This window comes from Aedes albopictus, chromosome 2 (genome assembly GCF_035046485.1).
Source record: "Aedes albopictus strain Foshan chromosome 2, AalbF5, whole genome shotgun sequence".
Classification (NCBI taxonomy): Eukaryota; Metazoa; Arthropoda; class Insecta; order Diptera; family Culicidae; genus Aedes; species Aedes albopictus.
This window is the reverse complement of record NC_085137.1, coordinates 135,691,347-135,708,463: the sequence shown is the minus strand read 5'-3', so window position 1 is coordinate 135,708,463 and position 17,117 is coordinate 135,691,347. Positions and strand designations below refer to the sequence as shown.

At 42.6% G+C, this 17,117-nt stretch overlaps 2 protein-coding genes across 2 annotated transcripts; one reads left to right on the top strand and one right to left on the bottom strand.

Annotated features, from left to right (window-relative positions):
* The first annotated feature begins 243 nt into the window (after positions 1–243).
* Positions 244–2,598, top strand: LOC109417644 (medium-chain acyl-CoA ligase ACSF2, mitochondrial-like). Its single transcript, XM_019691694.3, has 6 exons — positions 244–503; positions 596–824; positions 884–1,012; positions 1,076–1,299; positions 1,358–1,720; positions 1,774–2,598. The coding sequence occupies exons 1-6, from the start codon at positions 460–462 to the stop codon at positions 2,579–2,581; spliced, it is 1,797 nt and encodes a 598-aa protein (XP_019547239.2). The 5' UTR covers positions 244–459; the 3' UTR covers positions 2,582–2,598.
* Positions 2,599–9,082: 6,484 nt separating this feature from the next.
* Positions 9,083–11,266, bottom strand: LOC115255412 (medium-chain acyl-CoA ligase ACSF2, mitochondrial-like). The gene is made up of 6 exons (XM_029853518.2): positions 11,107–11,266; positions 10,882–11,047; positions 10,693–10,821; positions 10,407–10,636; positions 9,981–10,346; positions 9,083–9,919 (listed from the first exon to the last, which is right to left on the bottom strand). Exons 1-6 carry the CDS (start codon positions 11,148–11,150, stop codon positions 9,115–9,117), a joined length of 1,740 nt encoding a protein of 579 aa, XP_029709378.2. The 5' UTR covers positions 11,151–11,266; the 3' UTR covers positions 9,083–9,114.
* Between the last annotated feature and the right edge of the window lie 5,851 nt (positions 11,267–17,117).

Below are 17,117 nucleotides of genomic sequence, written 5' to 3'. Positions count from 1 at the left end.
GGTGAAAATAGTATATGAAACGTTGTAGCTATGCTGCAGAGTGTTATCAATCCTTTTTTAACCATTCAATAAAAACAGTGGAATGGCCCCCGTGAGTCACATTTACCCCATCGTTTGTTTACCAGCTTCCGTATTCCAATCACATACCACCACTGACTGGTACACTCTGCAGACGCTACTATCACCACTGCAGCACCAATAAAGCGTTGTTATGTTTTGCGTGAACTAATGCCGGCAACGCTGGCTGGCTGACGGGCTGGCTGATTACGCTGATTAACCGGACTCTCGCGACGGTGGAGAGTTGTTCTCGTAGTTGATACAACAGAATCTCGTTCAGTTCGCAGCAGACAGTCGCGGGTATCAGGTCAAAGGCACAACCACCGGTTAAAATTCCACAATCATCGTACAAATTCCATTGTTTGAAAAGAGATAAGCCTTTCAAGTTTGGATATTGTTAAAATGTTAAGAATCTCGAGCTTAGCTTTGAGCATCTCACCAAAAAGGTACGTATGGAACGCTGGATTGCCGTAAACATTGACGATACTGAACCCCCGGGTGGGGCGCCATTATACTGATAAGGTGCACTCTATCACAGATTGTTCCACATATCGCCGAAAGTTTTGCGCTCTTCGTCTGGGATCGAAGTCCAATCGTTAACCGCCGAAGGTAATCAAAGCTATGTACACAACGCGGATGCACAACCACTGCTGTACAGGAACATTGGTCAGCATGTTCGGCTAGCGGCGGAAAAGTATCCAAACAATGAAGCAATGGTGTCCTGCCATGAGGCTAAGAGATTTTCATTTTCCGATGTTATGGAAAAGGTTGTTGGAGAATTCAAATGTGTTGGAATTGACTTATTTGATGATTGAATTGATTTCAGGTTGATCGTTTAGCCAGCAGCCTTCACCTTTTAGGATTGGAAGTAGGAGATCGCGTAGGTATTTGGGCGCCCAACTGTTCTGCCTATTACTTATCCAGTTTGGCAATTTCCCGAGCTGGGATGATCGCCGTAAGTATGAATCCTTCCGATATATACGTATTCGTCCTCATGACTGCATCTTCGAACAAATAGGTGGGAATCAACCCGGCTTTCCAACTGCCCGAAGTTGAGTATGCGATGAACAAAGTTCAGGTCAAGGCTCTGGTCACCATTGAAAGCTACCGTTCGCAGAAATACTACGAAGTACTATGCCAACTGATGCCGGAACTTGCCGAAAGTTCCCCTGGAAAATTGAAGTCTTCCAAAGTTCCGTCTTTGAAAATGGTCATTGTGGATACGGAGTCGAAGCGGTTACCGTAAGTTAGCAACTCACATTTCAGATGATGAACTGTTCATACGAAAATACGTTTTCAGAGGAACCGTGACCTTGAACGACATGCTGCAGATGGCTTCCGAAGAAGAAATATCCAAAATCGAACCACTTCAACCGCTTATCTCTCCGGACAGCGGTGCCGCCCTGTTGTTCACCTCTGGAACAACCGGCCATCCTAAAGCCGCCCTATTGTCCCATTTTGGACTGGTCAACAACGGCACACATTCAGCGCATCGCCTTGAGCTGGATCGCAAACAGCATCGAATTTGTCTGCAAGTACCTCTCTTCCATGTGTTTGGAATGTCCCTTGGGTTGATGGCTTCATTCAACTATGGCACCGCATTGGTGTTCCCATCGGCAGGCTTTCAGGCCATCGCCTCCCTGAAGGCTATTACAGAAGAGAAGTACGATTCAGACATACGTTATTCTAAGAAATGCTCACATTTCCTATTTCCAGATGTACCATGGTTTACGGAACTCCAACGATGTTCGTGGACTTGCTGAATGAACTTCAAAAGGACAAAAGACAGCTACCGCCGATGGATTTTGCCCTCATTGGAGCCTCCAGCTGTTCTCCAAACCTAATATTGGAAGTGAAAGAAGGTTTAGGTGTTCGAGAAGTCCTGGCCGGATACGGAATGACTGAAGCATCCGGAGCAACGTTCACTTCCGGTTTCGGGGACAAAACGGAAGTAGCTCTGTCTACGGTCGGTAAACTTTTCGAGCACTTTGAGGCGAAAGTTGTTGACCATGAGGGGAATACAGTGCCCTTTGGAACAGCTGGCGAGTTGTGCCTGCGAGGTTATGGGACCATGCTGGGCTACTGGGAAGAGGAACAGAAGACGAAGGAGGTATTGGGAGCGGATAAGTGGCTGAAAACGGGTGATCAGTTCGTGTTACGTCCCGATGGGTACGGGACGGTGGTTGGTCGAATCAAAGAGGTCATCATCAGAGGAGGAGAGAACGTCTATCCAAAGGAGATAGAAGATGTACTGGACACACATCCACATCTGCTGGAAGCGTATTGCATTGGGGTTCCCGATGAACGGTTGGTTGAAGAAATTTGTGCTTTTGTGAGAGTCAAAGAAACGGTACCTGATGAAGCAGTGAACCTAGAAGAGATTAAGCAATTCTGCCAAGGAAAGCTGGCTAATTTCAAAATCCCTCGACATCTGAGGATAGTTGAACAGTTTCCAAAGACGACCTCGGGAAAGATTCAGAAATTTAAATTGTTAGAAACGTTTATGGCTGAAAATAAAGTATGAGCAACTATTTAATCAATGTACACAGTGTGTGGATCTTACCTGGTTCTTATTAATACATTTTAAATTTTTCTTTTCCATTAAAATAAAGCGAAACTTCAGCCGCTGTTGGGGCATATGGGTCAAATAAGCATTTTACAGATTTTTTATGTATTCTCATGATTGCTGTTAGCCTCTGTGGTAGATCGTCTTACTATAGGAGTTTCCAGAGAGCCAACAAGAAGACAGTTCTAAGGGACATCAGAGGAGTTTCATGGGGTTGTTGCAGGAGACTTCAGGATTTTTTGAGAGCGTTTCGACAGGTTTAGTTGGCGCTTCAAGGTATCTTAGCGGGGGTTCCATGTGGCGTCAGGGGAGACTCAAGGGGTGTTTTAGGGGATATCAGGAGATCTCAGCGGCATTTCAAGGTGGATCCAGGGAGTCTCAAGGGCATTACAGGGGATTTTGGGAGTATTTCAGGAGGCTTCCAGGTTGCCTCAGGGACGCTTCTCAGGAGATTTCCTGGCAATCTCATGGGCGTTTCAATAGGGCCACATTGGGTTTCTGGGGGTACCAGGAGGTCTCAGGTTCATTTCAGGGGATTTCGGGAGGGTTTCAGAGGCTTTCAAGGGGGATCCAAGGGGCCTCAGGAGAACATTCAGCGGTCTCAGTGAATTACAGGGGGACCTCACGAACGCTTCAAAGTGTCTCGTCTCAGGGACGTTTCAGGGAATCTCATGGGCGTTTATGGTGGTATCAGGGGGTACCAAGAGATCGCAAGGGTGTTTCAAAGGGTCCTATGGGGTTTCCGGGGAACACATGAGAACTCAAAGGAGTGCCAGGGTCATTTCAGATGGTTTTAGGGGGTTCCTGGGAGTCTCAGAGACGCTTCTTAAGTCACAGAAGCGTTTCAGAGAGATTACAGGGGACGAATATCACGCCAAAAATGCTGATCTGTCAAACTCATCGAACCTTTCGGTTATTTTTTTTACAGATTTTATGTGAAATAATTGTTTGGTTTTGCAGGTTTCACAGAACTTTCGGTGATTTTTATACAAATATTCGGTTATTTTTCAGATAGATTTTTCGCGGTTCACAAATATTATTCGTAATTTCACATTTTTATTTAGAATCAGAATCAAGTCTGTAAATTACAATGATGATGACACATTAATCGGATGAAAGTAATTGCTTTTAGATGATCTAACGATGCAACGTTGTGACGTATTCGGCTAAGTTCCAGGCACTTCAATCTGGAAGAAAGAGCAGATAATTGACTGCAAAAAAATAATATTATTAAGATGCAATAAGTACTTACGGAACCTGCTAACCAGCTCTTCGTCCTGCTGTTGGAAATCAGCCAAAACTTCTTCCATCATCGTGTTATTCTACTGGGTTTCCGAAGGCTACCTTTGCTAGCTCAACGGTACAAAAATCAAAACCAGCCGATGACAGACAGACAGACAATGGTTTAACAGAAATTCGGTGAAAATTGCAGTGCACGGTAAAAAATTTGATAATTACCGAACCGTAATGTGAAAATTTCACAGAATTAGGTCATCTGTTTGCCTCCACCGAATCTTCAGTGAAATTTTGACAGTTGGATAGGAAAACATTGCATTTCACAGAAGAATCTGTGGAAACGTATTTTACAATTTAAATTCGGTGAATAATTTCACCGCGTTTATGATGGTTTCAGGAGGTACCAAAAGATCTCAGGAGCGTTTCAGAGAGTGTCAGGATCATCTCAGATGGTACCATGAGGTCTCAGAGGCTTCGCGAGTTCGAATAACAGAAACGACTGGTACGACGGCGAATAAGCACAGTTGAAAAACGAAAAGAATGCAGCATGGGCGAGAATGCTGCAACACCGTACGAGAGCGAATGAGGCACGTTACAAACAGGCGCGGAACAGGCAGAACTCAGTCTTCCAGATGAAGAAGCGCCAGCAGGAAGAACGAGATCGCGAAGCGATGGAAGAGCTGTACCGCGCTACGGACACACGAAAGTTCTACGAGAAGCTGAACCGCTCGCACAGAGGCTTTGTGCCACAAGCCGACATGTGCCGAGATAATCACGGGAATATTTTCACGAGCGAGCGTGAGGTGGTCGAGAGGTGGCGGCAGCATTACAATCAGCACCTCAATGGCGACGTTGCAAGTACCGAAGGTAGCGTAATAACAGATCTAGGAGTATGTGCCAGGACGAAAGACTTCCGGCCCCTGACCTCCAAGAGATTGAGGAGGAGGTTGACCGGTTAAAAAACAACAAAGCCGCTGGAGCAGATCAACTATCAAGCGAGCTTCTAAAATACAGTGGAGAAGCACTGGTGAGAGCACTACACTGGGTCATTACCAAGATTTGAGAGGAAGTATTACCGGAGGAATGGATGGAAGGTATCGTGTGTCCCATAGATCTACAAAAAGGGCGACAAGTTGGATTGCGGGAACTACCGCGCGATCACACTACTGAGCGCTGCCTACAAGGTACTCTCTCAAATTTGCTAGAGAGTTCGTGGGGCATTATCAGGCTGGATTTATGGATGCACGCGCTACAACTGGCCAGATGTTCGCCATCTGCCTGGTGTTGCAGAAATGCCGCGAATACCACGTGCTCACACATCACTTGTTCATCGATTTCAAATCGGCGTATGATACAATCGATCGAGAACTGCTATGGCAGATTATGCACGAATACGGATTCCCGGATTAACTGATATAATTGATCAAGGCGACGATGGATCGAGTGATGTGCGTAGTTCGAGTTTCAGGGACACTCTCGAGTCCCTTCAAATCTCGCTGAGGTTTACGGCAAGGTGATGGTATTTCGTGCTTGCTCAATATTGCTTTAGAGGGTGTAATTAGGAGAGTGGGGATAAACACGAGTGGAACGATTTTCACGAAGTCCGATCAGCTACTTGGCTTCGCTGATGATATTGATATTATAACTCGTAAATTTGAGACGATGGCGGAAACGTACATCCGACTAAAGAGTGAAGCCAGGCGAATCGTATTAGTCATTAATGTGTCCAAGACAAAGTACATGACGGCAAAGGGTTCCAGGGAGGAATCACCGTGCCCGCCACCCCGAATTTATATCGACGGTGATGAAATCGAGGTGGTTGAAGAATTCGTGTACTTGGGTTCACTGGTGACCGCCGACAACGACACCAACAGAGAAATTCAGAGGCGCATTGTGGCAGGAAATCGTGCTTACTTTGGACTCCGCAGAACTCTACGATCGAATAAAGTTCGCCGTAACACGAAGTTAACTATCTACAAAACGCTGATTAGACCGGTCGTCCTCTGTAGGCACGAAACATGGACCCTACGTGCAGAGGACCAACGCGCCCTTGGAGTTTTCGAACGGAAGGTGTTGCGTACCATCTACGGCGGAGTGCAGATGGAAGACGGGACTTGGAGAAGGCGAATGAACCACAAGCTGCATCAGCTGCTGAGAGAACCAACCATCGTCCATACCGCGAAAATTGGGAGGCTACGGAGGGCGGATTACGTCATCAGGATGTCGGATAGCAACCCGACTAAAAAGGTTCTCGAGAGTCATCCGACCGGTACAAGAAGACGTGGAGCGCAGCGAGCTAGGTGGGTTGACCAAATGGAGGACGATCTGCGGACCCTACGCAGAGTGCAGAACTGGAGACAAACAACCATGAACCGAGTGGAATGGAGACGGCTACTATGTACAGCAGAGGCCACCCCGGCTTTAGCCTGATTGGTAAGGTAAGTATGAGGTCTCAGAGGCGCTTCATGAATCTCAGAGATGTTTCAGAGGGGTTCCAGGGGGCCTCAGGGACGCTTCTAAAGGTCTCAATGAGTCTCATTGGGACCCTCTGTAATGCCTCTGGAACAATTTTGAGAACTCTTTGAATGCTCCTGAAACCTCATAGTACTCCCTGAAACCCCCTGAAACCTCATAGTGACTCCCTTGAAACGGCCTTGAGATCTAATCCCCTGCATCATTTTAGCATGCGACAGACGATTTACCCGATTAATGATAATGGAATGGCCCACCAGAATAAAAATAAATTTTGAAGTTCTCAAATCTGTAAACCATTACACGCGACAACAGAACACAAAAGACGATGATCGGAATATGTAGAAGGGTACCACTCACTTGCCGAATAATAATCCGAATTTAGCTGTGGTGAATAAACCAAATGAGAATTGTGTCTGTGCCTGTATATCTCTGAACGATCCCGTTAGTTCCATATGATCTAGCCCACAAGCAACACATGAAGTGCGCTATAAGGTCGGAACTTAACCTGAATTGGGGATGGGAAATAAATGGGTTACGCTTGAAAAAAGAAAATCGCGTTAAGTACTGTTCCTTTGAATTCCACTACGAATTTGCATCCTTTGACAGATGCGTATTTCGACCTCAACTGTGAGGTCGTCTTCAGTGTCTTGTACTTGAGTCGAGTCAAGTACAAGACACTGAAGACGACCTTACAGTTGAGGTCGAAATACGTATCTATCAAAGGATGCAAATTCGTAGTGGAATTCAAAGGAACAGTACTTCACGCGATTTTCTCTTTTTACAGATATTCCCCTAACAAGCCCAGGTTAATCATCATCGTCAGGGTTACGCTTGTTAAAATTTCAACATTCTTTTTTATCCCTGGTGATGTCGCGGACTAGAGTCGTTTAAGTGAATCTTGATGCTAAGCCGCGGACCTGTTCAGGCTGTCTGTATACACGGCAGCACTTCTGCATGTGTTTTAGCTTACTTTCTTTGAAAAAATTGTCGCATGCCAGTGAGAAGAAACCCCCGTGTGACAATCTATTGATACTCCCTTTGAAACCCTTTGGGTCCTCTTCAAAACGCCCCTGAGATCTCCTGGTACCCCCTTCGAACATCCTGAAACAACCAAGAGACCCCCCACCCCCAGCGCCACTTGAGGTCCCTGAAGTCCCATGGAATCTCTTGAGACTCTTTGAAGTGTTCCTGCCACCCCCCCCCCCCCCCCCTAGAACCCTCCTGAGATCCCCTGAAGCCCTGTAGCGTCCCTGAGACCACCTAGAATCTCTGGAACACGCTGAAACCCTTTGAAACGATTCTGAGACCACCTTGAACGCCCCTGAAGCCTCATCGTGCCCTGAAACCCCCTAGGATCCCCTTGAATCATCTCTGAGACCTCCATGTACTTCCTGAAACCCCCTGAATTGCTCCTGAAATGCTCCTGAAACACTCTGGTACTCCCCTGAAAATCCCTGAGACCCATTGAAGCGCCCAGAGCCCACCTAGAACTCCCCTGGAACCCCATTAGATTCCCACGAATGCATCTGAAAACTTCTTAAAACTCCTATGAGACCTCCAGGTATCTCTCTGAATCCAGCTTGGACTGCTTTAAACTTCCCTTTTATATCCTGTTCAGTGATTCAAAATGTACTGTCAAAAACTGTAGGTTGCATGATAATAGTATGTAGGTGAATGATCCTGACTTTCATGCAACAAAAACATTCACGCATGACCAGATGAAACATTCATGGGTGACTGTGACATTTTTTTTAACACGGCAAAAAATGTAGTGGATTGGCAAACCGAGTGAACTAATAAAATCCCAGTGATTTCGAAAACTGCGAACGGGCCATCCGTAAAACTCAGGAACCGGAAGTGTGAAAAATCGGAGACAAAGATTTTCGAATTGTGCGTTCCGAGGATTATAACCACCAATGGAGCAGTGGAACAAAAGTCAGTGGCTCTCAACTGAATAGTTACGGCCGACATCCAATAAATCAAAAAGACTCATGCCATATGGATATTTTCGGACCTGAGTTGATGTTGAAGCCCGATATCCTAGACCATTTTGGAATCAAAGATAGCGCTTGGGGTTTCGAAGACAATAAAGAGGTACTACTGGGGTTTCTGAAATCCTCAAAAAAAACCTCTGTAACGACTCTGAAACCCGCCGAAAATCCTTTGTAACTTCTTGAAACACCTCAGAAATCCCTCGTAAATCCCCTCGGATCCATGTAATGCACTGAGACTCTCCGAAGCCCCCGAAAACGCCTATGTAACGTCTCCAAAACGTTTCTGCGATCCGCTGAAAATGCTCTGAAGCTTCTTGAAATGCCTCTGAAATCCCCTTAAACCCCCTGAAACCACATGTAACGCACCTTAGGCCCTTCTGAACTCCCTGAAAACGGCCATGTAACGCATCCGTAATGACTCAGAAATTCGCTAAAAATGCTCTGACGCATTTTGGAATGCCTCTGAAATCCCCCTTAAACCCCCTTGGAGCCCGTGTAACACACTTTAGACCTTCTGGAATCCCCAAAAATGCCTAAGCAACACCTCCGTAACGTCTCTGAAACCCGCTGAAAACGCTCTGACGCTTCTTGGATTTCCTCCAAAATCTCCCTAAAATCTCCGAAATCTCTCTTACAGTCGTATCGTTTAGAATAGGATGATTTTGGGAGCGTATGATTACTAATGACACTGAGACCCCAACAAGTAGGATAACGGTTTTTCGGATCTAAAAAAAGTTTGAAATCAGAGATCAAGTTGATTCATAAGGAAGCATTATGTGAAGTATACTATGCCGTATTTTTATTTTGCATGAAGCGCTCCAAAAGCTTGAACTTTTGTATTTTACCTGATGTTGTCTTGGGAAAGTGATCGATCATTTCAACATACTTGGGCACCTTGAAATGCGCAATTTTGCCTTTGCAGAACTCCTTCACTTGTGCCTGATCCAATTTAGCCATATCGTTACTCATCCGCACAAAAGCGCACAATTCTTCTCCCATCCGATCATCTGGAACTCCAACGCAATGCACCTCCAACACATCCGGATGCGTAATAAGAACGTCTTCAATTTCCCGCGGGTAGATGTTTTCTCCTCCCCTGATCACCACCTCCTTGATACGTCCGACAATTTTCCCATAGCCATCTTTCCTCAGCACAAACTGATCTCCAGTTTTGAGCCATTTATCCATTCCGATCGTCTCTTTGGTCTTCTGCTCGTCTTCCCAATAGCCCAACATTGTCCCATAGCCCCTAACGCATAGTTCTCCAGGCATTCCATATGGTACCATGGAGCCGTCTCGATCAACCACCTTTGCCTCCCAGTGATCGCCCAAGCGACCAACCGTGTTCAGAACATTCTCCTGAGACTCCTTGCAAACTGAGTGAAAGCATACGCACGTCGTTTCCGTGAGCCCGTAGATCGTTTTGACTTGTTCGACTCCTAGCACACCCTGGATGTCTGCGTAAAGTTGCGGTGCACAGGGAGCACCTCCCGTGACTGCCAAATTGATCGATGGGAGTTTGGTTCCCGTCTTGTTGACCTCATTCACCAAATCCACGTACATTGTGGGCGTCCCGTAGATCACGTTACACCTGTTGGTGAAATTTTGCGTAAACCAAATGTGAACAACTGACTTACAACAACTGAAGTTACTTTTCATTGACGATAGCCTGTACCGATGCGCTTGGATTATAACCGGGTCCTGGTACAACGAGGGTGCAACCGTGACTAACTGAGCCCAAAATTCCAACTACGACTCCGAAAACATGGAAGAATGGCACTTGAATGCACACTCGATGACGTTCAGAAAGATTGAAACCATATGCAAGCCCAAGGAAAATCGCATTATTGATGAAGTTGAAGTGGGAAAGAAGTGCTGCTTTCGGTTGTCCAGTGGTTCCCGAAGTGAACTGGAGATTCACGCCACTGTCCGGGGTAATCGTATTATGAATGGATTCCACGAATGTAATGTCTTTCTCTGAAGCTGCCTGGAACAGTTCGTCATACGAAATGGTACCTCTGAAAAAAAAATAAGATAATGATACCATTACTGTCGTACTTCAACTGAAAACGTATAACTTTAGCTTATTTCCTTTGGTATTACTCTTCATGATAACTGCTGACAAGGACGGAACCTTTGCACTCGCAATACTTCCAGCAGAAGAAGCTTCCAACTCAGGTACAATCTGTTTGGTCATTTCGTAATAATTCTGACTGCGATAGCTTTCTGCAGCTATCAGTGCTTTCACTCCAACTTTGTTCAATGCATACTCCACTTCCGGAATCTGGTACGCTGGATTGATCCCAACCTATAACAAAACCTAAAGCAAACCAAAATATCTATATAATTTACGAAGTAACTTACGGAGATCATTCCCGCCCGAGCTGCTGCTAACGTGGAAATATAGAACTGAGTTCCACTTGGAGCCCATATTCCGATGCGATCACCTTTCTGCAATCCCAGTTGGTAGAAAGCAGCTGCCAGTCGGTCTACCTAAAAAGAAAGAAATGAATCAGTTTTCAATTCGCTTGCATCAACCCACTCCATCCAAACCCTATCTAAGACGTCGGAAAATGTCATCCGTTTTGCTTCGTGAACGGAGACCAGGGCTTCATTGTTCGGGAACCGTTCTGCTGCCAATTTGAGATGCTGGCCAACATTTCTGTACACCAAAGGATGCTTTCCGACGTTGTGAACATAGCTTAAACGTCTGACAATGCTTTGGAACGAAGAAAAAATCAATATTGTTCTATGCACTTGAATGAGTTTACTGTTTACCCGCGATTGTAGCGTAACGTAAATATTTGCCTCATCCAAATCATTTTATTTAGTCATTCGAAATGGGTGCCACAAGAGTAAAACTAATCAACGCCAGTCGCACTTCTGCTGTTTTAGATGCACTCGATGCGGAAGCCAAACGATAACTAAATCAGACGTCTCAGAATCAGAGCAGTGAAGCCATTGGCGAATGAACACATTCGCACAAGCATCTCTAGCTTGTCAGCTGATCCCACGTACCGGTACCATATGTGAAGCTGTATCAAACACTCTCACGAACGCGACAATATATTAGGCAAACAGCAGGAAAAGAAAGTAAACGTTGAATGCCTCTGGCCATATGTTAGACACTTTTCAACGTATGATGAATGAAATGCAGAAAAATCTGCGTATCTCAATGAAACAAAAAAGCAGAAGGGCGTCTTGCTACTTTTCAATCCATCCTATAACAATAATTAGCTTGAACATTACAGAAAACCGAATTCGACATACGATAATGTAATTCATTTCGGTCTACTTGTTGCACTCTCTATTGAGTTAGGGATAGTCGGGGTAATTTGGCCAATGTGGCAATTTGAGCACTACTAGGAAAACACCTAAAATCTAGTATTTTTTGCAAATTCACCTTAAAGCTCTATTACTGGTCTGATATCGGAGCGATTGAAACATTAGAACGAAGTAATTTAAGCTCATAGTAAATTAGAAAAATAAAATTTAAATTTTTTGGCCAGATTACCCCAATGAGGGCTGAACAAAAACATCACATACAAGACTTCTGAGGAATTCCACGGAGTCATGAATGTCACCAGTCAACCAGTGATCGTATATCGCCTTCACTAAGGACAAGGTATTTGGAGTACATAGCTCAAAATTTCTAGAGCACCGTTTTTCAGAACCGTTGAACGGATTTGGATGAAAATGCATCACGCTAATTGTTCAGTGGTTGTCAACAGCGTGATGCATTTTAATCCAAATCCGTTCAACGGTTCTAAAAAACGGTGCTCTAGAAATTTTGAGCAATGTACTCCATATACCTTGTCCTTAGTGAAGGCGATATGCGTACATTTCTCCATTTTTCGATATCAAATCTTCATATTCAGTCACGACTAACTTTTAAAAAGGGTGTATGCAAAAGTGATTCTAAAATATTCTAAAAGCTGTACAGCAAAAACGGATTGTTTTTACATTAAAAAAATTGATTTTAGTCACAAAAACTCAAATATCTCAAAACCCTATCTTTTACCAACGTAATTTTTTTAGGTGAAACGGTCCATTGTATTAGCTATCTACCATAAAAATTTGGTGATGGTAAACTAATAATTAAAAAAGTAATGACATTTCAAACCTTTTACAATTTTAACATTTAGTAACAAAACAATTTTTTTCTGTGTAAATTATTTCAAGAATTATAGTTCGATGCTGATTTTATTGTAAAGGCTATAGCTTGAAGTTGTTTTCATGATATTTTTATTTAATTATTCATAATAACTATAGTATCTTTTAGAAACTTAGACACGATCCAATGTTGCGATCAAAAATATTGATAGTGTCATTTTTTTATAGTACGCGACTAGTGAAAATTTCTCTTAATAGTGTTGAAAGCCTGTTGGTAATAAAAAACATGGAAGAAAACTTTTTTTAAGACAAAAGCTGTGAAATAAAAGTTTGATATACGCGTATACGTCTAGTTTATCTGCAAAAAACTACCTCTTAGAGAACAGACTTTATGATCGGAAAAAAGCGAGGAATTTCAACAACAACAAATGCATGAGAGGTGCATACCACATGCAAACAGACGAAACACCTAGAACAATTTTTGTGAAAATCGATCGCCCAGTTCACACTACCACCACATGGTGGAAATGTTTTACGAAACACTGTGTTGAGCAATATCGTCAACAGAAGGCGCTAGCGTGAAACATCAAACGCAAAGAAAACCGATTAAAGTCACAACAAAGAATTAAAATGATCGTCAAAGACGTTGTCAATGAAAATTTCGCCCGTGTTACGTTTGTTTATCTGTGTAGGTACATACCATGACAATGCTCACGAAAAAGTAAAAAAAAATATTACCGCCATGGATATTGAAGATTTTATAGTATGTAAAATGTTCCTTCAACCAAGCAAACGACACCAAACTAGGTAATCAGTTAAAACTTAAAAGTGATTTTGTTTATTATAATCTAACGAACAACATGAGTAGTCGCTTTCTCAACGGTCTGCAACTCAAGGCTCTCTTGTACGCCGTTTAATGAAAAAAAAAATGTTCAAAACAGTTAAAAATCTCACCGAAAGCTCCATAGATAAACTGAAAGAGACTGGTTATGCCCAAATGTCCACATTGAAAACAAATTTATGCATTTGCACGTCATGCCGTCTAAACTTTGACAAACGAGCCATCTGTATATCATCGGTAAAGCAGGGCGCAGGAAGTTCGAAAACGACAACAACTGAGAGATTGCCAGAAGTACCAAGTGCAGAGAGTCTTCCCACCGTACCATCAGCGACATCTGTTTAAACAATTTAATCACGCCCCTTTCCAAAAATGCTTTGAAATATTCTTCAAAATCTATACGCAATTCATTTTCCGCAGTCGACTTGAAGTTTTATATGGGAATTTCAATTTTTCAGTATGGGCAAATGCAACTTTTTAAACTTTTGAAGATAAAGGCACTTTAAAGCAACTCTAAAAATCCGCCCCCCCCTGAAGATTTAGTGCATATATTAGTGAACATTTTGTTAGAAGACAACTTTTTAGTAGCACTTCAGATAAGGGCGTTATTAAATTTCAAAACAATGGACATTTTATTCGCATGATTTCTAACTTCTTTAATTGGCATCACTGCATGTTTTTCGTGTGGAAGAGGGTGGTAACAGCCATCTGCGGCGTCACCACCCGCCGCTGGCTGGATGGAGACGCAAGTACCTTATAAAAATGGGATAGTTTGGATTGTAAATATTATTGCGATATTACTTCATAAAAACTTGGTATCTTCGGCAAAGTTGTTAGCATGGTCAAGAGCTGTCCAGTGATGAACTGAATCGTTGGCAAATCCATCGCTGGGCGGCGTTAGTGTGCATACAAACTGCATACAAAAGTATAAACGTATATGCGTATATCTCTATAACGTGATGATTTAAGTGCGTGGTGTCTTCGACAAATTTGTTGGCTGGGCCACGGGCTATCCAGTGACGAACCCAATACAGTCTAGACTCCTACTACACGATTGGTTCGGGGGTGCAGTAGGAATCAGTGTTGTAGGAATCCCAGAGCTTATGGGATTTCGCCTAATTGGGGGTGTGAGCGAATATCTCAGGAGTATTGCAAGATAGCACCATACTTTCTTTGGCAAAGTTGTAGTACTAGAAAAGATCTACCACACAATGCGAACTAACATCCAATTTATTGGCAATTTGGCCGATAGAGGCGCTATGGAGAAGTGGTTGCTTATGTTCACTCGCCAGTAGAAGCACTCATAAGTTATCACATGCGATATCTCAAGATCACTTGTTTTGGAACAATGTGGTCTTTGGCAAAGTTGTTCAGTAGGTCAAAAATAATCTGGTGATTCATCATTTAGTTTGTGATTTCGCCGCTAGGTGGTGCTAGTTGTCAAGTAAAATTTTAAACTTCTCTAGCCTGCGATCCAGAGCAGATAGAAAAGTGTCGTCTTTGGCAAAGTTCTTTAGGAAATCGAAATCTATCTGGTGATTCAACAATTAATTTATGATTTCGCCTCTAGGTGGCGCTAGTTGTCAAGTAAAATTTTAAACTTCTCTAGCTCGCGTTCCAGAGTAGATAGAAAAGTGTAGTCTTTGGCAAAGTTCTTTAGGAAGTAAAAACCTATCTAGTGATTCAACATTTAGTTGGTGATGTAGCTGCTAGGTGGCGCTAGTTGTTAAGTTAAATTTTAAACTTCTCTAGCTCGCGATCCACAGCAGATAGAAAAGGGTCGTCTAACGGCGAAGTTCTTCAGGAAGTCAAGAGCTGTGACTTAACATTTAGTTTGTGATTTCGCCGCTAGGTGGCGCTAGTTGTCAAGTAAAGTTCCAAACTTCTCTATCTCGGATCCTGAGCAGATAGAAAAGTTTCGGCTTCGGCAAAGCTCTTCAGAAAGTCAAGACCTATCTGGTGAATTGAAAATTAGTTTGTCATTTCACCGCTAGGTGGCGCTAGTTGTAAAGTAAAATTTTAAACTTCTAGTAGTATGATAATTATGTTAATGTTGCATCGCAATACAGTGGTTTTTCGATTTTGTCACGGTTCTATTTAATCACGCTCCATTATATCACACTCGATTTTAACACGCTATTTTTTTCGATTATTTCACGCTATGATAATCGATGCAAATATCGCCAAGCACATATTCCAAACTATATAGGATATATGAATCGTCATAAGTAAGATATTTTGCACATTAGTATACGATCATGTTGCCATTGATGACAGACCGGACACAGGATTCGATTATCTAGAGTTACATTCCCATGCTTTGCTCTGCATCGAGTCCGGTCTGTATGCGTCAATTCCACGCGTTACATTTTCCATCAGGGGTTTCCAGTTAGCCTTTGTGAATAAGGTTTTCGATCGCCAATTCAGAGACGGTGGGTTCGATTCCCATTCCGGTCGGGAACTTTTATAGACTTTCCTATGCATAGTGTATAATTGTACTTGCCCCACAATATACAAATTCATACAATGTTGCCTGCCATTGCCTGCCAGCTCTTCAATTAATAACCGTGGTAGTACTCAAAGAACACTAAGTTGAAGAGAGGCAGCCCTAGTTCCATTGGGGACGTAGAGTCACAAAGAAGAAGTAGAAGGAAAAGGCGTTTTCCGTTAGAAACTTACTTTGTTTTTTTTTTAATTTTATTTATTACTAGCTGTACCCGGCAAACTTTGTCTTGCCTACTGCGTTTTTTGAACTTTCAAGTTTCTATCCAAGACCAAGTCCCCGGTCACAAAATGTATGGAAGATCGATTTTCAAAAACTCTCAATTTTTCCATGTTTTTTGCCACATAAACCTTCCTTGGATGAAAACTAACAGAACAAAACTAAGACGATCAAAATCGGACCTTCCGTTCGCAAGTTATGCGCGGTCCCACGTATGCCACACACTGCATTTATATATATATAGATAAACGAGCTTTACAATCCGGGGCTCGTTCATGTCAGGACCTACGGTTTCACTTCACTTCTGAAGGGCTAACTAACATTTTGTAAATTTTTCGGATTTTTAAAGTTGATATGCTGTTCAATTAATGCCAACCAGCATATCGAACGATCAGAAATTAAAGACAGAACCTTTAAACTTCGAGACAATTGTACAACAAAGCGTAACGCGACAACAAAAATGTCAAATTTTAATTTTTCAACCAGAAATTCCCAACCTTCTGGAAACACTTTTGAAAATGTTAAGTACTCGACGATAAATTTAAGCAATTATCTTTATTTTGCTGTGTAAAGATTTAAAATCGATAACATATAGAAGCATGAAGTTCAAAAACTATGGTGTAGAAGTGCAAATAATACCTCCATTATTTGATTTTATTTTCAGAGACATTAAAAAATTATTACATACAAGAATATTAGACTTCCATTACCGGCTTTGATATTTTGTTCCTTTTTTGTTTGAATTTTTTTGTGTGCAAGTGTATTTTGATTAATAAACGCCTTCGGAAAAAGATGTTTCAATTATATCACGCGAAAATTTTTTTCATTCGTGATATAATCGAAAAAGTACTGTAGTTCTGTTGGTTAATAGTAATCCCAAGTAACACGCTTGTCACATAAGAATCACTGCAGTGCTGTTTTTGGTAAAACAGAAGTCAGAAATAGCTAGAATCAAGTCACAGTGACTTCAGCGCAACAAAAACCTGCGCTGCTGTAACTCTTATATGACAAGTATGCTACTTGGGAAGGATTAACAATTCAGAGGTCCGCTGTTTGATCCCAGATGCAAACTTTTTTGTATATTGAATTTCATATTTGTGTGTTACTGTGCGACAG

Coding starts and splice junctions, on each gene's coding strand:
- LOC109417644 (XM_019691694.3), top strand. CDS start 460: ATGTTAAGAATCTCGAGCTTAGCTTTGAGCATCTCACCAAAAAG. Junction 1,300..1,357: donor ACGGAGTCGAAGCGGTTACC/GTAAGTTAGCAA, acceptor ATACGTTTTCAG/AGGAACCGTGACCTTGAACG. Junction 1,721..1,773: donor AAGGCTATTACAGAAGAGAA/GTACGATTCAGA, acceptor TCCTATTTCCAG/ATGTACCATGGTTTACGGAA.
- LOC115255412 (XM_029853518.2), bottom strand. CDS start 11,150: ATGATTTGGATGAGGCAAATATTTACGTTACGCTACAATCGCGG. Junction 10,822..10,881: donor TTTCCGACGTCTTAGATAGG/GTTTGGATGGAG, acceptor CTTTCTTTTTAG/GTAGACCGACTGGCAGCTGC. Junction 10,637..10,692: donor CTCGGGCGGGAATGATCTCC/GTAAGTTACTTC, acceptor GTTTTGTTATAG/GTTGGGATCAATCCAGCGTA.